The 26,016-nt window shown below is 42.8% G+C and overlaps 6 protein-coding genes across 6 annotated transcripts in view; 1 reads left to right on the plus strand and 5 right to left on the minus strand.

Annotated features, from left to right (window-relative positions):
- c3h5orf34 (chromosome 3 C5orf34 homolog) overlaps positions 1-26,016 on the plus strand; it is a 128,443-nt gene that overhangs the window by 74,718 nt on the left and 27,709 nt on the right. The gene's annotated exons all lie outside the window — the stretch shown is intronic.
- Positions 2,151-5,155, minus strand: LOC148838117 (uncharacterized). Its single transcript, XM_088910949.1, has 5 exons — positions 5,081-5,155; positions 4,541-4,894; positions 3,991-4,332; positions 2,529-3,746; positions 2,151-2,267 (listed from the first exon to the last, which is right to left on the minus strand). The coding sequence occupies exons 1-5, from the start codon at positions 5,153-5,155 to the stop codon at positions 2,151-2,153; spliced, it is 2,106 nt and encodes a 701-aa protein (XP_088767075.1).
- On the minus strand, positions 7,187-9,734 carry LOC148838118 (uncharacterized). The gene is made up of 3 exons (XM_088910957.1): positions 9,549-9,734; positions 7,565-8,782; positions 7,187-7,303 (listed from the first exon to the last, which is right to left on the minus strand). The coding sequence occupies exons 1-3, from the start codon at positions 9,732-9,734 to the stop codon at positions 7,187-7,189; spliced, it is 1,521 nt and encodes a 506-aa protein (XP_088767083.1).
- On the minus strand, positions 12,195-15,189 carry LOC148838119 (uncharacterized). The gene is made up of 5 exons (XM_088910950.1): positions 15,115-15,189; positions 14,575-14,928; positions 14,024-14,365; positions 12,573-13,790; positions 12,195-12,311 (listed from the first exon to the last, which is right to left on the minus strand). The coding sequence occupies exons 1-5, from the start codon at positions 15,187-15,189 to the stop codon at positions 12,195-12,197; spliced, it is 2,106 nt and encodes a 701-aa protein (XP_088767076.1).
- On the minus strand, positions 17,221-20,215 carry LOC148838120 (uncharacterized). The gene is made up of 5 exons (XM_088910952.1): positions 20,141-20,215; positions 19,601-19,954; positions 19,050-19,391; positions 17,599-18,816; positions 17,221-17,337 (listed from the first exon to the last, which is right to left on the minus strand). The coding sequence occupies exons 1-5, from the start codon at positions 20,213-20,215 to the stop codon at positions 17,221-17,223; spliced, it is 2,106 nt and encodes a 701-aa protein (XP_088767078.1).
- Positions 22,247-25,241, minus strand: LOC148838121 (uncharacterized). The gene is made up of 5 exons (XM_088910953.1): positions 25,167-25,241; positions 24,627-24,980; positions 24,076-24,417; positions 22,625-23,842; positions 22,247-22,363 (listed from the first exon to the last, which is right to left on the minus strand). Exons 1-5 carry the CDS (start codon positions 25,239-25,241, stop codon positions 22,247-22,249), a joined length of 2,106 nt encoding a protein of 701 aa, XP_088767079.1.

Genomic DNA, 26,016 nt, shown 5'->3' on the forward strand with positions numbered 1-26,016 from the left:
TAATTAAAGAGCTGATCGTGGAGACGCATCCTTTTTCAACTTACCAAGCAATCTTCTGATTGTCTCGCCTTACCCTCCACAGCTTTCACTCGGAGGTTGTTCCCCTCCTTGGCATCCATCTTGAAACCCCACAGAAAATGATTAGGTTAACCTGAATAGTTCAATACTGACATCTTATTTCTTTAACATTTAAATGAAAGACGGCTTTGACTTTCAGTGTGCATACTGTATATCTGTAAAAAAGTCTATTCTTGTACATAGAAGAGCAGTACCTTGAGTAAATAAGTTAAAAATGTCCTACCTTTATGTTTAAGATAAAATCAATATTTTGAGGCTTCTCTGTTTGAGAAAGTGTTTTCTTCAAATTTCTTTTTAATCTTCGACTACCTTCTTACCGCGTGTGAGCTTGAACTAAACGCGCTTAAAAAGTTTATTTTCTACGCTGGCATAGTTACGAAGTGATGTAACAAAGTCTTGGTTCAACTCATCATATTACCAGTGATGACGTAATAAAGAGTCTGCCTTTCACCCAGCAAGACGGTATGGCAGCATTAGCGCGTTTCACTAAGCGTTAGTGCATTCAAAAGGTGCAAAACTAGTTCCATTTACCATGAATATCGATAGAAAACCTCCGATACAAATGAAGTCTCAAATCTTCATTAGCATGGCGCATGAATTACAGTTTTGCCGAATCAACAATTCATGCAAACACCTTTAGAATCTAAAAAGCATGATAATATTCGAGCTGTGCAAAAAAAACTTAGGTGATTCACTCTCCCTAGGTAAGAAATTTCCTGTAACAGTATAGTTAAAGACACCAGTATCACTAGCTTGTCTTGCTAATTGACAAGTTTCCTACAGTATGCAATTCTGAATTGGGTTCGACCCCGGAATTGTGCGGAGCTAACGGTCGTGTGTTGTCATTGTAAAACTCCTCCAGGAGGGGGCTGTGTTCTCCTTCAGTACAGGCTCAGCACACTCACACTGTTCCTGTCATTAGTCGTCATTGCCCGTCGCAATTGTACAGTAGTTGCTGACCTCCGTTTTTTTTCAGCCCTGTATTCTGTATATTTAAAAGGGTTTTAATCCAAATGTTGGGGTAAAAAATAAAATGTCGTGTTTCCTCCCTGCGCGAGCAAGCGGAGACTCTCTGGGAAAAGTGCTCAGCGGCGCGGACGGATTTAGAACAGCTGGACAACAATGTGAAATATATTAATGAATATTTGTATAATGTTTTATTTGAAATCGCTCTTTAATTCGAATAAATGGTATAAAGCTCACTGCGTTGTAGCTATTTCCATATTTTGTTCCGGTTCTGACTGAATAATTGCACAGTATCCGACCTGTGTCCTGTTGGTTCTCGTTGCCATTATGGGTGATGTACAGTATAGGGTGGCGAGACTGAAAAGATATCAGAAGCACGGAGGAACTCTCTATACAATTAAACATTATAAGTATGTATGTAAGGATTTAGGACGCGCATCAGTTGACAGTTAAGACACTCTGGGAGAGCTGGTTTACAAGTGTTTCTCCTAATACAACGTGACTTCAGTTCCTTTCAAAAACGTCTTCGGCTCATAAAACACCTCAATGTCCCCCCGACTCCCTCCCACCGCTAGAGGGGAGAAGTAAGAAGGATCAACCTATTTCGTAGCTATTAGTGCTTAATCTTAATCAGTGTTTTTATCATTGTGAAGTTCATTGTATGAAATTTGTATTATTTAATACTTGATATCTGACTGCTCCACAAGCTTACACGATGTACAGTATTTTATCTAACGACAGTTTTCCATTTTTTTGCTTGGAATTAGGAGATACAACAGGGACACAACGACGTTGTTTTACTTGGCTACTTTTCTGAGATAGATGTAAGGATGGAAAAGGATTTTTAATTTTCCTTTAACAAACGCTGCAACCACTTGCGGATCTAACTTCAGCCAGAAACTTTGTGAACCACGGATTAAAATGCACACAAACAACTTTATGTTAACAATTAAAGAATTTATTAAGTCTCTGTGTATTTACAAAAAATGAAGGCTCTGTTATTTTCTGTTGACGTATTGTACACGTCCAGCCCTGTTGTTTCAGTAATCATTGAAGTGAAAGAATGTTGCAGGGGCTATGCTACTGCCAGTCTGATTGCAGTCCCTTCACCTTCTCTTCCTCCTAAAAAGCTTAAGAAAAGCAAAGCAGGAGGTACAGCTTCCCTCTACTCTCTCTGTAGTAAGTCTCTCTTGATTGCATGAAGGCTGTTCTTGAGTTGAGCTCTGAAACAGAAGGTATTTTAAACATAATTTCAGTGTTGACTTACACACTTGGCCATCTTTGACTTCCCTGTCTTTACACACGTGATGTCACACTGCTTGGCTATCCCAGCAGGCATTGTGGGCATGAGATTTGTCAGGTACAGTATACTTAGTTACATAGTTACCTCCCATTCCCATTTACAGCTTCTAGAAAAACTAACCACAACTGGAAGAAACAACACAGAAAACAAATATCACATAACATTTCTACTTTGTTTTTACCTCATTATCCTTCTGTTGTGTTTTAAATGAAGATGGTGTGGCACTCTCTGAGTCTCTGTTGAGTTTCTTTGGACTTTCTTTCATCTTCCTGGCACTGGTTTTCCTAAGGAGCTTCTTCCAGACACTACTAGCCTTTTCCTGTTCGACTTCCTTTTCTGTTGCCAAAACTTTAAGTTGTCCAACCATGGCTTCTATTTGTCCCGGTCGGGCACTGATGCTTTCAGTTTGTAAAGTGTCCTCTGGTTCTGTACTGATCGTTGTGGGTTTTGGAGGGACATGAATTTCATTGTCTTCCTTCTCCCCGTTATCTGGTGGGAACTCAGATGTAAAAGATGAGATGTCATGGTTGCTGGTCTCCTTGTCCAACTGCATGTCTTCTTCAGCTTGGACAGATATGAGACGGGTTTGTTTTTTTGTCTTTTTCTCTCTTTTCTTTCCTCCTGCCCAAGCCTCCTTAGGGAAGCTCTCCAATGCCGGGATCTTCTCCTCCATTTGCAGTTTCAAACACCGAGGATGATGTGGTCTTATTAAGGAGCCTTCACTCTGGGGTGGAAAATTACCAGAGTTGCACTTGGTGGGACTTTCTTCGCTGGTGGTAAAGGGCTCCTGCCACACATGAGCGATCTTACGGGCGACCTGGAACCCCGAACCCTTCCTCACCTCTATGGCCCCATTCGTGATCCTTCTGCCATATGAGGCCTTTGGTCTGGGCTGACGTATACGAGGCAGCGGGTGTCCTGGGCAGCTGTTCATTGAAGCCTCCATCACTGTCGCCTTCACGGGCTCTGTCAAGGAGAGCACTGGAGGAGCTGGCTGTTCTGACATCTCGCCAAGCTCCTCAGCAACGCAGGTCTCTTTGGCAGTCTGGGAATTGTTGCTGTCGAAAGGTATTCTGGGGTGTTCTCCCTTTACTGTGCTTAACGCATCCTGTTTAAACTCCTCCACCAGTGACAGGTCAGTCTGGGTCTTCTTGGCAAGGCCACGGACTCTGATCTGATGTGGATCTTCCGACAGTGGTCTTTCGGATAAAAATGGAAGGATGTCACGGCCAGGAGGGGTTTCACAGGGGGATACCTTAAGCAGCTCATCTATTTTGGCCATAAGTCTGTCCCCATCTCTGGAAACATCGTCTTTCCTAATATGTTGTCTTCTTTTTGGCCCTTCAGAAACTGCTCTTTGGGTCAGGATCTCAGGGAAGAAGTCGGTGACGCCACCTTCCTTTATCTAAGGAGTTAAATAAAATACTTAGGCACATACAGTAAAAGACAGAATCACAATACAGTATATACAGTATGTATCAACATATATTACAAACATAATAATGTATATACAATTTATTACACAGGCAAAGCCAAAACTTTTCTTAATGTATTTAAAACAAAACTTTTTCCTTGCTGGTGTTAAAGTGCCCCTGTGATGACGGATCTCACTGGTGGTTTGGACCCTTAACGCCCTTCCTCACCTCTGTACCTCTGCTCTCCATCCTCCTGCCATATGACGCCTTTGGTCTGGGTAGACGTACGCGAGACGGTGGTCCTGCGTCAGACCAGGGCTCCTTGCCGCTGTCCTCGCAGGACCTGAGGGGCTCTGTCTGCTCCGCCTGTTTGTCTCGGCCAGGATGGGTTTCATTGGAGGAGTCGCTGAACATCTCTATTTCAGCAAAGTGTCTGTCCACATCTCTGGAGACATTGTCATTCCCACAATGTTTTCTTCTTTTTGGCCCCTCAGAAACTGTTTGTGGGGTCAGGATCTCAGAGAGGAGTTCAACAGTCTCCTTTTCAGAAGGTATGACTCCTTGTTTTACCTAAAAAGTTAAAAATTGTCTACAAATAAAAACCAGAACTACCGTGTATAATATCTCAATATGTATCTGTTAAACACAATACTGTACATCCAGTTTATTAAGTTGCCAAAGCCAGAATTTTCCTAATGTTTTTTGCCCTTGCTGGTCTTCAAGTGCCCCTGTGATGACGGGTCTCACTGGTGGTTTGGACCCCAACGCCCTTCCTCACCTCTGTACCTCTGCTCTTCATCCTCCTGCCATATGACGCCTTTGGTCTGGGTAGGCGTACGCGAGACGGTGGTCCTGCGTCTGACCAGGGCTCCTTGCCACTATCCTCGCAGGACATGAGGGGCTCTGTCTGCTCCGCCTGTTTGTCTCGGCCAGGATGGGTTTGACTGGACGAGTCGCTGAACATCTCCTCTATTTCAGCAATGAGTCTGTCCACATCTCTGGACAGATCACCATCATCCTTCTCAAACCGCTGTTTTCTTTTTGGCCCCTCAGAAATGGCTGTTGAGGTTTTGACATCCAGGCGGGGGTCAGCAGTCTGCTTTTGACTCATTTCGACTCCTCCTTTCTTTGTCTAAAGTGTCAAACAAAATTCCTAGTTTGAATATGAACGATTTTCTGGGTTTCTTTCCATTTTTTGTACATTTATGTGGCAGTAGTGGATATTGGAAACAATGTGAGACACATTTGCCCCAGAAGAAACTAATCTTATCCAGTAATTAAAGAGCTGATCGTGGAGACGCATCCTTTTTCAACTTACCAAGCAATCTTCTGATTGTCTCGCCTTACCCTCCACAGCTTTCACTCGGAGGTTGTTCCCCTCCTTGGCATCCATCTTGAAACCCCACAGAAAATGATTAGGTTAACCTGAATAGTTCAATACTGACATCTTATTTCTTTAACATTTAAATGAAAGACGGCTTTGACTTTCAGTGTGCATACTGTATATCTGTAAAAAAGTCTATTCTTGTACATAGAAGAGCAGTACCTTGAGTAAATAAGTTAAAAATGTCCTACCTTTATGTTTAAGATAAAATCAATATTTTGAGGCTTCTCTGTTTGAGAAAGTGTTTTCTTCAAATTTCTTTTTAATCTTCGACTACCTTCTTACCGCGTGTGAGCTTGAACTAAACGCGCTTAAAAAGTTTATTTTCTACGCTGGCATAGTTACGAAGTGATGTAACAAAGTCTTGGTTCAACTCATCATATTACCAGTGATGACGTAATAAAGAGTCTGCCTTTCACCCAGCAAGACGGTATGGCAGCATTAGCGCGTTTCACTAAGCGTTAGTGCATTCAAAAGGTGCAAAACTAGTTCCATTTACCATGAATATCGATAGAAAACCTCCGATACAAATGAAGTCTCAAATCTTCATTAGCATGGCGCATGAATTACAGTTTTGCCGAATCAACAATTCATGCAAACACCTTTAGAATCTAAAAAGCATGATAATATTCGAGCTGTGCAAAAAAAACTTAGGTGATTCACTCTCCCTAGGTAAGAAATTTCCTGTAACAGTATAGTTAAAGACACCAGTATCACTAGCTTGTCTTGCTAATTGACAAGTTTCCTACAGTATGCAATTCTGAATTGGGTTCGACCCCGGAATTGTGCGGAGCTAACGGTCGTGTGTTGTCATTGTAAAACTCCTCCAGGAGGGGGCTGTGTTCTCCTTCAGTACAGGCTCAGCACACTCACACTGTTCCTGTCATTAGTCGTCATTGCCCGTCGCAATTGTACAGTAGTTGCTGACCTCCGTTTTTTTTCAGCCCTGTATTCTGTATATTTAAAAGGGTTTTAATCCAAATGTTGGGGTAAAAAATAAAATGTCGTGTTTCCTCCCTGCGCGAGCAAGCGGAGACTCTCTGGGAAAAGTGCTCAGCGGCGCGGACGGATTTAGAACAGCTGGACAACAATGTGAAATATATTAATGAATATTTGTATAATGTTTTATTTGAAATCGCTCTTTAATTCGAATAAATGGTATAAAGCTCACTGCGTTGTAGCTATTTCCATATTTTGTTCCGGTTCTGACTGAATAATTGCACAGTATCCGACCTGTGTCCTGTTGGTTCTCGTTGCCATTATGGGTGATGTACAGTATAGGGTGGCGAGACTGAAAAGATATCAGAAGCACGGAGGAACTCTCTATACAATTAAACATTATAAGTATGTATGTAAGGATTTAGGACGCGCATCAGTTGACAGTTAAGACACTCTGGGAGAGCTGGTTTACAAGTGTTTCTCCTAATACAACGTGACTTCAGTTTCTTTCAAAAACGTCTTCGGCTCATAAAACACCTCAATGTCCCCCCGACTCCCTCCCACCGCTAGAGGGGAGAAGTAAGAAGGATCAACCTATTTCGTAGCTATTAGTGCTTAATCTTAATCAGTGTTTTTATCATTGTGAAGTTCATTGTATGAAATTTGTATTATTTAATACTTGATATCTGACTGCTCCACAAGCTTACACGATGGACAGTATTTTATCTAACGACAGTTTTCCATTTTTTTGCTTGGAATTAGGAGATACAACAGGGACACAACGACGTTGTTTTACTTGGCTACTTTTCTGAGATAGATGTAAGGATGGAAAAGGATTTTTAATTTTCCTTTAACAAACGCTGCAACCACTTGCGGATCTAACTTCAGCCAGAAACTTTGTGAACCACGGATTAAAATGCACACAAACAACTTTATGTTAACAATTAAAGAATTTATTAAGTCTCTGTGTATTTACAAAAAATGAAGGCTCTGTTATTTTCTGTTAACGTATTGTACACGTCCAGCCCTGTTGTTTCAGTAATCATTGAAGTGAAAGAATGTTGCAGGGGCTATGCTACTGCCAGTCTGATTGCAATCCCTTCACCTTCTCTTCCTCCTAAAAAGCTTAAGAAAAGCAAAGCAGGAGGTACAGCTTCCCTCTACTCTCTCTGTAGTAAGTCTCTCTTGATTGCATGAAGGCTGTTCTTGAGTTGAGCTCTGAAACAGAAGGTATTTTAAACATAATTTCAGTGTTGACTTACACACTTGGCCATCTTTGACTTCCCTGTCTTTACACAGGTGATGTCACACTGCTTGGCTATCCCAGCAGGCATTGTGGGCATGAGATTTGTCAGGTACAGTATACTTAGTTACATAGTTACCTCCCATTCCCATTTACAGCTTCTAGAAAAACTAACCACAACTGGAAGAAACAACACAGAAAACAAATATCACATAACATTTCTACTTTGTTTTTACCTCATTATCCTTCTGTTGTGTTTTAAATGAAGATGGTGTGGCACTCTCTGAGTCTCTGTTGAGTTTCTTTGGACTTTCTTTCATCTTCCTGGCACTGGTTTTCCTAAGGAGCTTCTTCCAGACACTACTAGCCTTTTCCTGTTCGACTTCCTTTTCTGTTGCCAAAACTTTAAGTTGTCCAACCATGGCTTCTATTTGTCCCGGTCGGGCACTGATGCTTTCAGTTTGTAAAGTGTCCTCTGGTTCTGTACTGATCGTTGTGGGTTTTGGAGGGACATGAATTTCATTGTCTTCCTTCTCCCCGTTATCTGGTGGGAACTCAGATGTAAAAGATGAGATGTCATGGTTGCTGGTCTCCTTGTCCAACTGCATGTCTTCTTCAGCTTGGACAGATATGAGACGGGTTTGTTTTTTTGTCTTTTTCTCTCTTTTCTTTCCTCCTGCCCAAGCCTCCTTAGGGAAGCTCTCCAATGCCGGGATCTTCTCCTCCATTTGCAGTTTCAAACACCGAGGATGATGTGGTCTTATTAAGGAGCCTTCACTCTGGGGTGGAAAATTACCAGAGTTGCACTTGGTGGGACTTTCTTCGCTGGTGGTAAAGGGCTCCTGCCACACATGAGCGATCTTACGGGCGACCTGGAACCCCGAACCCTTCCTCACCTCTATGGCCCCATTCGTGATCCTTCTGCCATATGAGGCCTTTGGTCTGGGCTGACGTATACGAGGCAGCGGGTGTCCTGGGCAGCTGTTCATTGAAGCCTCCATCACTGTCGCCTTCACGGGCTCTGTCAAGGAGAGCACTGGAGGAGCTGGCTGTTCTGACATCTCGCCAAGCTCCTCAGCAACGCAGGTCTCTTTGGCAGTCTGGGAATTGTTGCTGTCGAAAGGTATTCTGGGGTGTTCTCCCTTTACTGTGCTTAACGCATCCTGTTTAAACTCCTCCACCAGTGACAGGTCAGTCTGGGTCTTCTTGGCAAGGCCACGGACTCTGATCTGATGTGGATCTTCCGACAGTGGTCTTTCGGATAAAAATGGAAGGATGTCACGGCCAGGAGGGGTTTCACAGGGGGATACCTTAAGCAGCTCATCTATTTTGGCCATAAGTCTGTCCCCATCTCTGGAAACATCGTCTTTCCTAATATGTTGTCTTCTTTTTGGCCCTTCAGAAACTGCTCTTTGGGTCAGGATCTCAGGGAAGAAGTCGGTGACGCCACCTTCCTTTATCTAAGGAGTTAAATAAAATACTTAGGCACATACAGTAAAAGACAGAATCACAATACAGTATATACAGTATGTATCAACATATATTACAAACATAATAATGTATATACAATTTATTACACAGGCAAAGCCAAAACTTTTCTTAATGTATTTAAAACAGAACTTTTTCCTTGCTGGTGTTAAAGTGCCCCTGTGATGACGGATCTCACTGGTGGTTTGGACCCCAACGCCCTTCCTCACCTCTGTACCTCTGCTCTCCATCCTCCTGCCATATGACGCCTTTGGTCTGGGTAGACGTACGCGAGACGGTGGTCCTGCGTCAGACCAGGGCTCCTTGCCGCTGTCCTCGCAGGACCTGAGGGGCTCTGTCTGCTCCGCCTGTTTGTCTCGGCCAGGATGGGTTTCATTGGAAAGTGTCTGTCCACATCTCTGGAGACATTGTCATTCCCACAATGTTTTCTTCTTTTTGGCCCCTCAGAAACTGTTTGTGGGGTCAGGATCTCAGAGAGGAGTTCAACAGTCTCCTTTTCAGAAGGTATGACTCCTTGTTTTACCTAAAAAGTTAAAAATTGTCTACAAATAAAAACCAGAACTACCGTGTATAATATCTCAATATGTATCTGTTAAACACAATACTGTACATCCAGTTTATTAAGTTGCCAAAGCCAGAATTTTTCCTAATGTTTTTTGCCCTTGCTGGTCTTCAAGTGCCCCTGTGATGACGGGTCTCACTGGTGGTTTGGACCCCAACGCCCTTCCTCACCTCTGTACCTCTGCTCTTCATCCTCCTGCCATATGACGCCTTTGGTCTGGGTAGGCGTACGCGAGACGGTGGTCCTGCGTCTGACCAGGGCTCCTTGCCACTGTCCTCGCAGGACATGAGGGGCTCTGTCTGCTCCGCCTGTTTGTCTCGGCCAGGATGGGTTTGACTGGACGAGTCGCTGAACATCTCCTCTATTTCAGCAATGAGTCTGTCCACATCTCTGGACAGATCACCATCATCCTTCTCAAACCGCTGTTTTCTTTTTGGCCCCTCAGAAATGGCTGTTGAGGTTTTGACATCCAGGCGGGGGTCAGCAGTCTGCTTTTGACTCATTTCGACTCCTCCTTTCTTTGTCTAAAGTGTCAAACAAAATTCCTAGTTTGAATATGAACGATTTTCTGGGTTTCTTTCCATTTTTTGTACATTTATGTGGCAGTAGTGGATATTGGAAACAATGTGAGACACATTTGCCCCATAAGAAACTAATCTTATCCAGTAATTAAAGAGCTGATCGTGGAGACGCATCCTTTTTCAACTTACCAAGCAATCTTCTGATTGTCTCGCCTTACCCTCCACAGCTTTCACTCGGAGGTTGTTCCCCTCCTTGGCATCCATCTTGAAACCCCACAGAAAATGATTAGGTTAACCTGAATAGTTCAATACTGACATCTTATTTCTTTAACATTTAAATGAAAGACGGCTTTGACTTTCAGTGTGCATACTGTATATCTGTAAAAAAGTCTATTCTTGTACATAGAAGAGCAGTACCTTGAGTAAATAAGTTAAAAATGTCCTACCTTTATGTTTAAGATAAAATCAATATTTTGAGGCTTCTCTGTTTGAGAAAGTGTTTTCTTCAAATTTCTTTTTAATCTTCGACTACCTTCTTACCGCGTGTGAGCTTGAACTAAACGCGCTTAAAAAGTTTATTTTCTACGCTGGCATAGTTACGAAGTGATGTAACAAAGTCTTGGTTCAACTCATCATATTACCAGTGATGACGTAATAAAGAGTCTGCCTTTCACCCAGCAAGACGGTATGGCAGCATTAGCGCGTTTCACTAAGCGTTAGTGCATTCAAAAGGTGCAAAACTAGTTCCATTTACCATGAATATCGATAGAAAACCTCCGATACAAATGAAGTCTCAAATCTTCATTAGCATGGCGCATGAATTACAGTTTTGCCGAATCAACAATTCATGCAAACACCTTTAGAATCTAAAAAGCATGATAATATTCGAGCTGTGCAAAAAAAACTTAGGTGATTCACTCTCCCTAGGTAAGAAATTTCCTGTAACAGTATAGTTAAAGACACCAGTATCACTAGCTTGTCTTGCTAATTGACAAGTTTCCTACAGTATGCAATTCTGAATTGGGTTCGACCCCGGAATTGTGCGGAGCTAACGGTCGTGTGTTGTCATTGTAAAACTCCTCCAGGAGGGGGCTGTGTTCTCCTTCAGTACAGGCTCAGCACACTCACACTGTTCCTGTCATTAGTCGTCATTGCCCGTCGCAATTGTACAGTAGTTGCTGACCTCCGTTTTTTTTCAGCCCTGTATTCTGTATATTTAAAAGGGTTTTAATCCAAATGTTGGGGTAAAAAATAAAATGTCGTGTTTCCTCCCTGCGCGAGCAAGCGGAGACTCTCTGGGAAAAGTGCTCAGCGGCGCGGACGCATTTAGAACAGCTGGACAACAATGTGAAATATATTAATGAATATTTGTATAATGTTTTATTTGAAATCGCTCTTTAATTCGAATAAATGGTATAAAGCTCACTGCGTTGTAGCTATTTCCATATTTTGTTCCGGTTCTGACTGAATAATTGCACAGTATCCGACCTGTGTCCTGTTGGTTCTCGTTGCCATTATGGGTGATGTACAGTATAGGGTGGCGAGACTGAAAAGATATCAGAAGCACGGAGGAACTCTCTATACAATTAAACATTATAAGTATGTATGTAAGGATTTAGGACGCGCATCAGTTGACAGTTAAGACACTCTGGGAGAGCTGGTTTACAAGTGTTTCTCCTAATACAACGTGACTTCAGTTCCTTTCAAAAACGTCTTCGGCTCATAAAACACCTCAATGTCCCCCCGACTCCCTCCCACCGCTAGAGGGGAGAAGTAAGAAGGATCAACCTATTTCGTAGCTATTAGTGCTTAATCTTAATCAGTGTTTTTATCATTGTGAAGTTCATTGTATGAAATTTGTATTATTTAATACTTGATATCTGACTGCTCCACAAGCTTACACGATGTACAGTATTTTATCTAACGACAGTTTTCCATGTTTTTGCTTGGAATTAGGAGATACAACAGGGACACAACGACGTTGCTTTACTTGGCTACTTTTCTGAGATAGATGTAAGGATGGAAAAGGATTTTTAATTTTCCTTTAACAAACGCTGCAACCACTTGCGGATCTAACTTCAGCCAGAAACTTTGTGAACCACGGATTAAAATGCACACAAACAACTTTATGTTAACAATTAAAGAATTTATTAAGTCTCTGTGTATTTACAAAAAATGAAGGCTCTGTTATTTTCTGTTAACGTATTGTACACGTCCAGCCCTGTTGTTTCAGTAATCATTGAAGTGAAAGAATGTTGCAGGGGCTATGCTACTGCCAGTCTGATTGCAGTCCCTTCACCTTCTCTTCCTCCTAAAAAGCTTAAGAAAAGCAAAGCAGGAGGTACAGCTTCCCTCTACTCTCTCTGTAGTAAGTCTCTCTTGATTGCATGAAGGCTGTTCTTGAGTTGAGCTCTGAAACAGAAGGTATTTTAAACATAATTTCAGTGTTGACTTACACACTTGGCCATCTTTGACTTCCCTGTCTTTACACAGGTGATGTCACACTGCTTGGCTATCCCAGCAGGCATTGTGGGCATGAGATTTGTCAGGTACAGTATACTTAGTTACATAGTTACCTCCCATTCCCATTTACAGCTTCTAGAAAAACTAACCACAACTGGAAGAAACAACACAGAAAACAAATATCACATAACATTTCTACTTTGTTTTTACCTCATTATCCTTCTGTTGTGTTTTAAATGAAGATGGTGTGGCACTCTCTGAGTCTCTGTTGAGTTTCTTTGGACTTTCTTTCATCTTCCTGGCACCGGTTTTCCTAAGGAGCTTCTTCCAGACACTACTAGCCTTTTCCTGTTCGACTTCCTTTTCTGTTGCCAAAACTTTAAGTTGTCCAACCATGGCTTCTATTTGTCCCGGTCGGGCACTGATGCTTTCAGTTTGTAAAGTGTCCTCTGGTTCTGTACTGATCGTTGTGGGTTTTGGAGGGACATGAATTTCATTGTCTTCCTTCTCCCTGTTATCTGGTGGGAACTCAGATGTAAAAGATGAGATGTCATGGTTGCTGGTCTCCTTGTCCAACTGCATGTCTTCTTCAGCTTGGACAGATATGAGATGGGTTTGTTTTTTTGTCTTTTTCTCTCTTTTCTTTCCTCCTGCCCAAGCCTCCTTAGGGAAGCTCTCCAATGCCGGGATCTTCTCCTCCATTTGCAGTTTCAAACACCGAGGATGATGTGGTCTTATTAAGGAGCCTTCACTCTGGGGTGGAAAATTACCAGAGTTGCACTTGGTGGGACTTTCTTCGCTGGTGGTAAAGGGCTCCTGCCACACATGAGCGATCTTACGGGCGACCTGGAACCCCGAACCCTTCCTCACCTCTATGGCCCCATTCGTGATCCTTCTGCCATATGAGGCCTTTGGTCTGGGCTGACGTATACGAGGCAGCGGGTGTCCTGGGCAGCTGTTCATTGAAGCCTCCATCACTGTCGCCTTCACGGGCTCTGTCAAGGAGAGCACTGGAGGAGCTGGCTGTTCTGACATCTCGCCAAGCTCCTCAGCAACGCAGGTCTCTTTGGCAGTCTGGGAATTGTTGCTGTCGAAAGGTATTCTGGGGTGTTCTCCCTTTACTGTGCTTAAAGCATCCTGTTTAAACTCCTCCACCAGTGACAGGTCAGTCTGGGTCTTCTTGGCAAGGCCACGGACTCTGATCTGATGTGGATCTTCCGACAGTGGTCTTTCGGATAAAAATGGAAGGATGTCACGGCCAGGAGGGGTTTCACAGGGGGATACCTTAAGCATCTCATCTATTTTGGCCATAAGTCTGTCCCTGTCTCTGGAAACATCGTCTTTCCTAATATGCTGTCTTCTTTTTGGCCCTTCAGAAACTGCTCTTTGGGTCAGGATCTCAGGGAAGAAGTCGGTGACGCCACCTTCCTTTATCTAAGGAGTTAAATAAAATACTTAGGCACATACAAGACAGAATCACAATATATACAGTATGTATCAACATATATTACAAACATAATAATGTATATACAATTTATTACACAGGCAAAGCCAAAACTTTTCTTAATGTATTGAAAACAAAACTTTTTCCTTGCTGGTGTTAAAGTGCCCCTGTGATGACGGATCTCACTGGTGGTTTGGACCCCAACGCCCTTCCTCACCTCTGTACCTCTGCTCTTCATCCTCCTGCCATATGACGCCTTTGGTCTGGGTAGGCGTACGCGAGACGGTGGTCCTGCGTCAGACCAGGGCTCCTTGCCACTGTCCTCGCAGGACCTGAGGGGCTCTGTCTGCTCCGCCTGTTTGTCTCGGCCAGGATGGGTTTCATTGGAGGAGTCGCTGAACATCTCTATTTCAGCAAAGGGTCTGTCCACATCTCTGGAGACATTGTCATTCCCACAATGTTTTCTTCTTTTTGGCCCCTCAGAAACTGTTTGTGGGGTCAGGATCTCAGAGAGGAGTTCAACAGTCTCCTTTTCAGAAGGTATGACTCCTTGTTTTACCTAAAAAGTTAAAAATTGTCTACAAATAAAAACCAGAACTACCATGTATAATATCTCAATATGTATCTCTTAAACACAATACTGTACATCCAGTTTATTAAGTTGCCAAAGCCAGAATTTTTCCTAATGTTTTTTGCCCTTGCTGGTCTTCAAGTGCCCCTGTGATGACGGGTCTCAATGGTGGTTTGGACCCCAACGCCCTTCCTCACCTCTGTACCTCTGCTCTTCATCCTCCTGCCATATGACGCCTTTGGTCTGGGTAGGCGTACGCGAGACGGTGGTCCAGCGTCTGACCAGGGCTCCTTGCCACTGTCCTCGCAGGACATAAGGGGCTCTGTCTGCTCCGCCTGTTTGTCTCGGCCAGGATGGGTTTGACTGGACGAGTCGCTGAACATCTCCTCTATTTCAGCAATGAGTCTGTCCACATCTCTGGACAGATCACCATCATCCTTCTCAAACCGCTGTTTTCTTTTTGGCCCCTCAGAAATGGCTGTTGAGGTTTTGACATCCAGGCGGGGGTCAGCAGTCTGCTTTTGACTCATTTCGACTCCTCCTCTCTTTGTCTAAAGTGTCAAACAAAATTCCTAGTTTGAATATGAATGATTTTCTGGGTTTCTTTCCATTTTTTGTACATTTATGTGGCAGTAGTGGATATTGGAAACAATGAGAGACAGATTTGCCCCATAAGAAACTAATCTTATCCAGTAATTAAAGAGCTGATCGTGGAGACGCATCCTTTTTCAACTTACCAAGCAATCTTCTGATTGTCTCGCCTTACCCTCCACAGCTTTCACTCGGAGGTTGTTCCCCTCCTTGGCATCCATCTTGAAACCCCACAGAAAATGATTAGGTTAACCTGAATAGTTCAATACTGACATCTTATTTCTTTAACATTTAAATGAAAGACGGCTTTGACTTTCAGTGTGCATACTGTATATCTGTAAAAAAGTCTATTCTTGTACATAGAAGAGCAGTACCTTGAGTAAATAAGTTAAAAATGTCCTACCTTTATGTTTAAGATAAAATCAATATTTTGAGGCTTCTCTGTTTGAGAAAGTGTTTTCTTCAAATTTCTTTTTAATCTTCGACTACCTTCTTACCGCGTGTGAGCTTGAACTAAACGCGCTTAAAAAGTTTATTTTCTACGCTGGCATAGTTACGAAGTGATGTAACAAAGTCTTGGTTCAACTCATCATATTACCAGTGATGACGTAATAAAGAGTCTGCCTTTCACCCAGCAAGACGGTATGGCAGCATTAGCGCGTTTCACTAAGCGTTAGTGCATTCAAAAGGTGCAAAACTAGTTCCATTTACCATGAATATCGATAGAAAACCTCCGATACAAACGAAGTCTCAAATCTTCATTAGCATGGCGCATGAATTACAGTTTTGCCGAATCAACAATTCATGCAAACACCTTTAGAATCTAAGAAGCATGATAATATTCGAGCTGTGCAAAAAAAACTTAGGTGATTCACTCTCCCTAGGTAAGAAATTTCCAGTAACAGTATAGTTAAAGACACCAGTATCACTAGCTTGTCTTGCTAATTGACAAGTTTCCTACAGTATGCAATTCTGAATTGGGTTCGACCCCGGAATTGTGCGGAGCTAACGGTCGTGTGTTGTCATTGTAAAACTCCTCCAGGAGGGGGCTGTGTTCTCCTTCAGTACAGGCTCAGCACACTCACACTGTTCCTGTCATTAGTCGTCATTGCCCGTCGCAATTGTACAGTAGTTGCTGACCTCCGTTTTTTTTCAGCCCTGTATTCTGTATATTTAAAAGGGTTTTAATCCAAATGTTGGGGTAAAAAATAAAATGTCGTGTTTCCTCCCTGCGCGAGCAAGCGGAGACTCTCTGGGAAAAGTGCTCAGCGGCGCGGACGGATTTAGAACAGCTGGACAACAATGTGAAATATATTAATGAATATTTGTATAATGTTTTATTTGAAATCGCTCTTTAATTCGAATAAATGGTATAAAGCTCACTGCGTTGTAGCTATTTCCATATTTTGTTCCGGTTCTGACTGAATAATTGCACAGTATCCGACCTGTGTCCTGTTGGTTCTCGTTGCCATTATGGGTGATGTACAGTATAAGGTGGCGAGACTGAAAAGATATCAGAAGCACGGAGGAACTCTCTATACAATTAAACATTATAAGTATGTATGTAAGGATTTAGGACGCGCATCAGTTGACAGTTAAGACACTCTGGGAGAGCTGGTTTACAAGTGTTTCTCCTAATACAACGTGACTTCAGTTCCTTTCAAAAACGTCTTCGGCTCATAAAACACCTCAATGTCCCCCCGACTCCCTCCCACCGCTAGAGGGGAGAAGTAAGAAGGATCAACCTATTTCGTAGCTATTAGTGCTTAATCTTAATCAGTGTTTTTATCATTGTGAAGTTCATTGTATGAAATTTGTATTATTTAATACTTGATATCTGACTGCTCCACAAGCTTACACGATGTACAGTATTTTATCTAACGACAGTTTTCCATGTTTTTGCTTGGAATTAGGAGATACAACAGGGACACAACGACGTTGCTTTACTTGGCTACTTTTCTGAGATAGATGTAAGGATGGAAAAGGATTTTTAATTTTCCTTTAACAAACGCTGCAACCACTTGCGGATCTAACTTCAGCCAGAAACTTTGTGAACCACGGATTAAAATGCACACAAACAACTTTATGTTAACAATTAAAGAATTTATTAAGTCTCTGTGTATTTACAAAAAATGAAGGCTCTGTTATTTTCTGTTAACGTATTGTACACGTCCAGCCCTGTTGTTTCAGTAATCATTGAAGTGAAAGAATGTTGCAGGGGCTATGCTACTGCCAGTCTGATTGCAGTCCCTTCACCTTCTCTTCCTCCTAAAAAGCTTAAGAAAAGCAAAGCAGGAGGTACAGCTTCCCTCTACTCTCTCTGTAGTAAGTCTCTCTTGATTGCATGAAGGCTGTTCTTGAGTTGAGCTCTGAAACAGAAGGTATTTTAAACATAATTTCAGTGTTGACTTACACACTTGGCCATCTTTGACTTCCCTGTCTTTACACAGGTGATGTCACACTGCTTGGCTATCCCAGCAGGCATTGTGGGCATGAGATTTGTCAGGTACAGTATACTTAGTTACATAGTTACCTCCCATTCCCATTTACAGCTTCTAGAAAAACTAACCACAACTGGAAGAAACAACACAGAAAACAAATATCACATAACATTTCTACTTTGTTTTTACCTCATTATCCTTCTGTTGTGTTTTAAATGAAGATGGTGTGGCACTCTCTGAGTCTCTGTTGAGTTTCTTTGGACTTTCTTTCATCTTCCTGGCACCGGTTTTCCTAAGGAGCTTCTTCCAGACACTACTAGCCTTTTCCTGTTCGACTTCCTTTTCTGTTGCCAAAACTTTAAGTTGTCCAACCATGGCTTCTATTTGTCCCGGTCGGGCACTGATGCTTTCAGTTTGTAAAGTGTCCTCTGGTTCTGTACTGATCGTTGTGGGTTTTGGAGGGACATGAATTTCATTGTCTTCCTTCTCCCTGTTATCTGGTGGGAACTCAGATGTAAAAGATGAGATGTCATGGTTGCTGGTCTCCTTGTCCAACTGCATGTCTTCTTCAGCTTGGACAGATATGAGATGGGTTTGTTTTTTTGTCTTTTTCTCTCTTTTCTTTCCTCCTGCCCAAGCCTCCTTAGGGAAGCTCTCCAATGCCGGGATCTTCTCCTCCATTTGCAGTTTCAAACACCGAGGATGATGTGGTCTTATTAAGGAGCCTTCACTCTGGGGTGGAAAATTACCAGAGTTGCACTTGGTGGGACTTTCTTCGCTGGTGGTAAAGGGCTCCTGCCACACATGAGCGATCTTACGGGCGACCTGGAACCCCGAACCCTTCCTCACCTCTATGGCCCCATTCGATATCCTTCTGCCATATGAGGCCTTTGGTCTGGGCTGACGTATACGAGGCAGCGGGTGTCCTGGGCAGCTGTTCATTGAAGCCTCCATCACTGTCGCCTTCACGGGCTCTGTCAAGGAGAGCACTGGAGGAGCTGGCTGTTCTGACATCTCGCCAAGCTCCTCAGCAACGCAGGTCTCTTTGGCAGTCTGGGAATTGTTGCTGTCGAAAGGTATTCTGGGGTGTTCTCCCTTTACTGTGCTTAAAGCATCCTGTTTAAACTCCTCCACCAGTGACAGGTCAGTCTGGGTCTTCTTGGCAAGGCCACGGACTCTGATCTGATGTGGATCTTCCGACAGTGGTCTTTCGGATAAAAATGGAAGGATGTCACGGCCAGGAGGGGTTTCACAGGGGGATACCTTAAGCATCTCATCTATTTTGGCCATAAGTCTGTCCCCGTCTCTGGAAACATCGTCTTTCCTAATATGCTGTCTTCTTTTTGGCCCTTCAGAAACTGCTCTTTGGGTCAGGATCTCAGGGAAGAAGTCGGTGACGCCACCTTCCTTTATCTAAGGAGTTAAATAAAATACTTAGGCACATACAAGACAGAATCACAATATATACAGTATGTATCAACATATATTACAAACATAATAATGTATATACAATTTATTACACAGGCAAAGCCAAAACTTTTCTTAATGTATTGAAAACAAAACTTTTTCCTTGCTGGTGTTAAAGTGCCCCTGTGATGACGGATCTCACTGGTGGTTTGGACCCCAACGCCCTTCCTCACCTCTGTACCTCTGCTCTTCATCCTCCTGCCATATGACGCCTTTGGTCTGGGTAGGCGTACGCGAGACGGTGGTCCTGCGTCAGACCAGGGCTCCTTGCCACTGTCCTCGCAGGACCTGAGGGGCTCTGTCTGCTCCGCCTGTTTGTCTCGGCCAGGATGGGTTTCATTGGAGGAGTCGCTGAACATCTCTATTTCAGCAAAGGGTCTGTCCACATCTCTGGAGACATTGTCATTCCCACAATGTTTTCTTCTTTTTGGCCCCTCAGAAACTGTTTGTGGGGTCAGGATCTCAGAGAGGAGTTCAACAGTCTCCTTTTCAGAAGGTATGACTCCTTGTTTTACCTAAAAAGTTAAAAATTGTCTACAAATAAAAACCAGAACTACCATGTATAATATCTCAATATGTATCTCTTAAACACAATACTGTACATCCAGTTTATTAAGTTGCCAAAGCCAGAATTTTTCCTAATGTTTTTTGCCCTTGCTGGTCTTCAAGTGCCCCTGTGATGACGGGTCTCAATGGTGGTTTGGACCCCAACGCCCTTCCTCACCTCTGTACCTCTGCTCTTCATCCTCCTGCCATATGACGCCTTTGGTCTGGGTAGGCGTACGCGAGACGGTGGTCCAGCGTCTGACCAGGGCTCCTTGCCACTGTCCTCGCAGGACATAAGGGGCTCTGTCTGCTCCGCCTGTTTGTCTCGGCCAGGATGGGTTTGACTGGACGAGTCGCTGAACATCTCCTCTATTTCAGCAATGAGTCTGTCCACATCTCTGGACAGATCACCATCATCCTTCTCAAACCGCTGTTTTCTTTTTGGCCCCTCAGAAATGGCTGTTGAGGTTTTGACATCCAGGCGGGGGTCAGCAGTCTGCTTTTGACTCATTTCGACTCCTCCTCTCTTTGTCTAAAGTGTCAAACAAAATTCCTAGTTTGAATATGAATGATTTTCTGGGTTTCTTTCCATTTTTTGTACATTTATGTGGCAGTAGTGGATATTGGAAACAATGAGAGACAGATTTGCCCCATAAGAAACTAATCTTATCCAGTAATTAAAGAGCTGATCGTGGAGACGCATCCTTTTTCAACTTACCAAGCAATCTTCTGATTGTCTCGCCTTACCCTCCACAGCTTTCACTCGGAAGTTGTTCCCCTCCTTGGCATCCATCTTGAAACCCCACAGAAAATGATTAGGTTAACCTGAATAGTTCAATACTGACATCTTATTTCTTTAACATTTAAATGAAAGACGGCTTTGACTTTCAGTGTGCATACTGTATATCTGTAAAAAAGTCTATTCTTGTACATAGAAGAGCAGTACCTTGAGTAAATAAGTTAAAAATGTCCTACCTTTATGTTTAAGATAAAATCAATATTTTGAGGCTTCTCTGTTTGAGAAAGTGTTTTCTTCAAATTTCTTTTTAATCTTCGACTACCTTCTTACCGCGTGTGAGCTTGAACTAAACGCGCTTAAAAAGTTTATTTTCTACGCTGGCATAGTTACGAAGTGATGTAACAAAGTCTTGGTTCAACTCATCATATTACCAGTGATGACGTAATAAAGAGTCTGCCTTTCACCCAGCAAGACGGTATGGCAGCATTAGCGCGTTTCACTAAGCGTTAGTGCATTCAAAAGGTGCAAAACTAGTTCCATTTACCATGAATATCGATAGAAAACCTCCGATACAAATGAAGTCTCAAATCTTCATTAGCATGGCGCATGAATTACAGTTTTGCCGAATCAACAATTCATGCAAACACCTTTAGAATCTAAGAAGCATGATAATATTCGAGCTGTGCAAAAAAAACTTAGGTGATTCACTCTCCCTAGGTAAGAAATTTCCTGTAACAGTATAGTTAAAGACACCAGTATCACTAGCTTGTCTTGCTAATTGACAAGTTTCCTACAGTATGCAATTCTGAATTGGGTTCGACCCCGGAATTGTGCGGAGCTAACGGTCGTGTGTTGTCATTGTAAAACTCCTCCAGGAGGGGGCTGTGTTCTCCTTCAGTACAGGCTCAGCACACTCACACTGTTCCTGTCATTAGTCGTCATTGCCCGTCGCAATTGTACAGTAGTTGCTGACCTCCGTTTTTTTTCAGCCCTGTATTCTGTATATTTAAAAGGGTTTTAATCCAAATGTTGGGGTAAAAAATAAAATGTCGTGTTTCCTCCCTGCGCGAGCAAGCGGAGACTCTCTGGGAAAAGTGCTCAGCGGCGCGGACGGATTTAGAACAGCTGGACAACAATGTGAAATATATTAATGAATATTTGTATAATGTTTTATTTGAAATCGCTCTTTAATTCGAATAAATGGTATAAAGCTCACTGCGTTGTAGCTATTTCCATATTTTGTTCCGGTTCTGACTGAATAATTGCACAGTATCCGACCTGTGTCCTGTTGGTTCTCGTTGCCATTATGGGTGATGTACAGTATAGGGTGGCGAGACTGAAAAGATATCAGAAGCACGGAGGAACTCTCTATACAATTAAACATTATAAGTATGTATGTAAGGATTTAGGACGCGCATCAGTTGACAGTTAAGACACTCTGGGAGAGCTGGTTTACAAGTGTTTCTCCTAATACAACGTGACTTCAGTTCCTTTCAAAAACGTCTTCGGCTCATAAAACACCTCAATGTCCCCCCGACTCCCTCCCACCGCTAGAGGGGAGAAGTAAGAAGGATCAACCTATTTCGTAGCTATTAGTGCTTAATCTTAATCAGTGTTTTTATCATTGTGAAGTTCATTGTATGAAATTTGTATTATTTAATACTTGATATCTGACTGCTCCACAAGCTTACACGATGTACAGTATTTTATCTAACGACAGTTTTCCATGTTTTTGCTTGGAATTAGGAGATACAACAGGGACACAACGACGTTGCTTTACTTGGCTACTTTTCTGAGATAGATGTAAGGATGGAAAAGGATTTTTAATTTTCCTTTAACAAACGCTGCAACCACTTGCGGATCTAACTTCAGCCAGAAACTTTGTGAACCACGGATTAAAATGCACACAAACAACTTTATGTTAACAATTAAAGAATTTATTAAGTCTCTGTGTATTTACAAAAAATGAAGGCTCTGTTATTTTCTGTTAACGTATTGTACACGTCCAGCCCTGTTGTTTCAGTAATCATTGAAGTGAAAGAATGTTGCAGGGGCTATGCTACTGCCAGTCTGATTGCAGTCCCTTCACCTTCTCTTCCTCCTAAAAAGCTTAAGAAAAGCAAAGCAGGAGGTACAGCTTCCCTCTACTCTCTCTGTAGTAAGTCTCTCTTGATTGCATGAAGGCTGTTCTTGAGTTGAGCTCTGAAACAGAAGGTATTTTAAACATAATTTCAGTGTTGACTTACACACTTGGCCATCTTTGACTTCCCTGTCTTTACACAGGTGATGTCACACTGCTTGGCTATCCCAGCAGGCATTGTGGGCATGAGATTTGTCAGGTACAGTATACTTAGTTACATAGTTACCTCCCATTCCCATTTACAGCTTCTAGAAAAACTAACCACAACTGGAAGAAACAACACAGAAAACAAATATCACATAACATTTCTACTTTGTTTTTACCTCATTATCCTTCTGTTGTGTTTTAAATGAAGATGGTGTGGCACTCTCTGAGTCTCTGTTGAGTTTCTTTGGACTTTCTTTCATCTTCCTGGCACCGGTTTTCCTAAGGAGCTTCTTCCAGACACTACTAGCCTTTTCCTGTTCGACTTCCTTTTCTGTTGCCAAAACTTTAAGTTGTCCAACCATGGCTTCTATTTGTCCCGGTCGGGCACTGATGCTTTCAGTTTGTAAAGTGTCCTCTGGTTCTGTACTGATCGTTGTGGGTTTTGGAGGGACATGAATTTCATTGTCTTCCTTCTCCCTGTTATCTGGTGGGAACTCAGATGTAAAAGATGAGATGTCATGGTTGCTGGTCTCCTTGTCCAACTGCATGTCTTCTTCAGCTTGGACAGATATGAGATGGGTTTGTTTTTTTGTCTTTTTCTCTCTTTTCTTTCCTCCTGCCCAAGCCTCCTTAGGGAAGCTCTCCAATGCCGGGATCTTCTCCTCCATTTGCAGTTTCAAACACCGAGGATGATGTGGTCTTATTAAGGAGCCTTCACTCTGGGGTGGAAAATTACCAGAGTTGCACTTGGTGGGACTTTCTTCGCTGGTGGTAAAGGGCTCCTGCCACACATGAGCGATCTTACGGGCGACCTGGAACCCCGAACCCTTCCTCACCTCTATGGCCCCATTCGTGATCCTTCTGCCATATGAGGCCTTTGGTCTGGGCTGACGTATACGAGGCAGCGGGTGTCCTGGGCAGCTGTTCATTGAAGCCTCCATCACTGTCGCCTTCACGGGCTCTGTCAAGGAGAGCACTGGAGGAGCTGGCTGTTCTGACATCTCGCCAAGCTCCTCAGCAACGCAGGTCTCTTTGGCAGTCTGGGAATTGTTGCTGTCGAAAGGTATTCTGGGGTGTTCTCCCTTTACTGTGCTTAAAGCATCCTGTTTAAACTCCTCCACCAGTGACAGGTCAGTCTGGGTCTTCTTGGCAAGGCCACGGACTCTGATCTGATGTGGATCTTCCGACAGTGGTCTTTCGGATAAAAATGGAAGGATGTCACGGCCAGGAGGGGTTTCACAGGGGGATACCTTAAGCATCTCATCTATTTTGGCCATAAGTCTGTCCCCGTCTCTGGAAACATCGTCTTTCCTAATATGCTGTCTTCTTTTTGGCCCTTCAGAAACTGCTCTTTGGGTCAGGATCTCAGGGAAGAAGTCGGTGACGCCACCTTCCTTTATCTAAGGAGTTAAATAAAATACTTAGGCACATACAAGACAGAATCACAATATATACAGTATGTATCAACATATATTACAAACATAATAATGTATATACAATTTATTACACAGGCAAAGCCAAAACTTTTCTTAATGTATTGAAAACAAAACTTTTTCCTTGCTGGTGTTAAAGTGCCCCTGTGATGACGGATCTCACTGGTGGTTTGGACCCCAACGCCCTTCCTCACCTCTGTACCTCTGCTCTTCATCCTCCTGCCATATGACGCCTTTGGTCTGGGTAGGCGTACGCGAGACGGTGGTCCTGCGTCAGACCAGGGCTCCTTGCCACTGTCCTCGCAGGACCTGAGGGGCTCTGTCTGCTCCGCCTGTTTGTCTCGGCCAGGATGGGTTTCATTGGAGGAGTCGCTGAACATCTCTATTTCAGCAAAGGGTCTGTCCACATCTCTGGAGACATTGTCATTCCCACAATGTTTTCTTCTTTTTGGCCCCTCAGAAACTGTTTGTGGGGTCAGGATCTCAGAGAGGAGTTCAACAGTCTCCTTTTCAGAAGGTATGACTCCTTGTTTTACCTAAAAAGTTAAAAATTGTCTACAAATAAAAACCAGAACTACCATGTATAATATCTCAATATGTATCTCTTAAACACAATACTGTACATCCAGTTTATTAAGTTGCCAAAGCCAGAATTTTTCCTAATGTTTTTTGCCCTTGCTGGTCTTCAAGTGCCCCTGTGATGACGGGTCTCAATGGTGGTTTGGACCCCAACGCCCTTCCTCACCTCTGTACCTCTGCTCTTCATCCTCCTGCCATATGACGCCTTTGGTCTGGGTAGGCGTACGCGAGACGGTGGTCCAGCGTCTGACCAGGGCTCCTTGCCACTGTCCTCGCAGGACATAAGGGGCTCTGTCTGCTCCGCCTGTTTGTCTCGGCCAGGATGGGTTTGACTGGACGAGTCGCTGAACATCTCCTCTATTTCAGCAATGAGTCTGTCCACATCTCTGGACAGATCACCATCATCCTTCTCAAACCGCTGTTTTCTTTTTGGCCCCTCAGAAATGGCTGTTGAGGTTTTGACATCCAGGCGGGGGTCAGCAGTCTGCTTTTGACTCATTTCGACTCCTCCTCTCTTTGTCTAAAGTGTCAAACAAAATTCCTAGTTTGAATATGAATGATTTTCTGGGTTTCTTTCCATTTTTTGTACATTTATGTGGCAGTAGTGGATATTGGAAACAATGAGAGACAGATTTGCCCCATAAGAAACTAATCTTATCCAGTAATTAAAGAGCTGATCGTGGAGACGCATCCTTTTTCAACTTACCAAGCAATCTTCTGATTGTCTCGCCTTACCCTCCACAGCTTTCACTCGGAAGTTGTTCCCCTCCTTGGCATCCATCTTGAAACCCCACAGAAAATGATTAGGTTAACCTGAATAGTTCAATACTGACATCTTATTTCTTTAACATTTAAATGAAAGACGGCTTTGACTTTCAGTGTGCATACTGTATATCTGTAAAAAAGTCTATTCTTGTACATAGAAGAGCAGTACCTTGAGTAAATAAGTTAAAAATGTCCTACCTTTATGTTTAAGATAAAATCAATATTTTGAGGCTTCTCTGTTTGAGAAAGTGTTTTCTTCAAATTTCTTTTTAATCTTCGACTACCTTCTTACCGCGTGTGAGCTTGAACTAAACGCGCTTAAAAAGTTTATTTTCTACGCTGGCATAGTTACGAAGTGATGTAACAAAGTCTTGGTTCAACTCATCATATTACCAGTGATGACGTAATAAAGAGTCTGCCTTTCACCCAGCAAGACGGTATGGCAGCATTAGCGCGTTTCACTAAGCGTTAGTGCATTCAAAAGGTGCAAAACTAGTTCCATTTACCATGAATATCGATAGAAAACCTGCGATACAAATGAAGTCTCAAATCTTCATTAGCATGGCGCATGAATTACAGTTTTGCCGAATCAACAATTCATGCAAACACCTTTAGAATCTAAGAAGCATGATAATATTCGAGCTGTGCAAAAAAAACTTAGGTGATTCACTCTCCCTAGGTAAGAAATTTCCTGTAACAGTATAGTTAAAGACACCAGTATCACTAGCTTGTCTTGCTAATTGACAAGTTTCCTACAGTATGCAATTCTGAATTGGGTTCGACCCCGGAAT

This window comes from Atractosteus spatula, chromosome 3 (genome assembly GCF_055471065.1).
Source record: "Atractosteus spatula isolate fAtrSpa1 chromosome 3, fAtrSpa1.hap1, whole genome shotgun sequence".
In the NCBI taxonomy this organism is placed as follows: Eukaryota; Metazoa; Chordata; class Actinopteri; order Semionotiformes; family Lepisosteidae; genus Atractosteus; species Atractosteus spatula.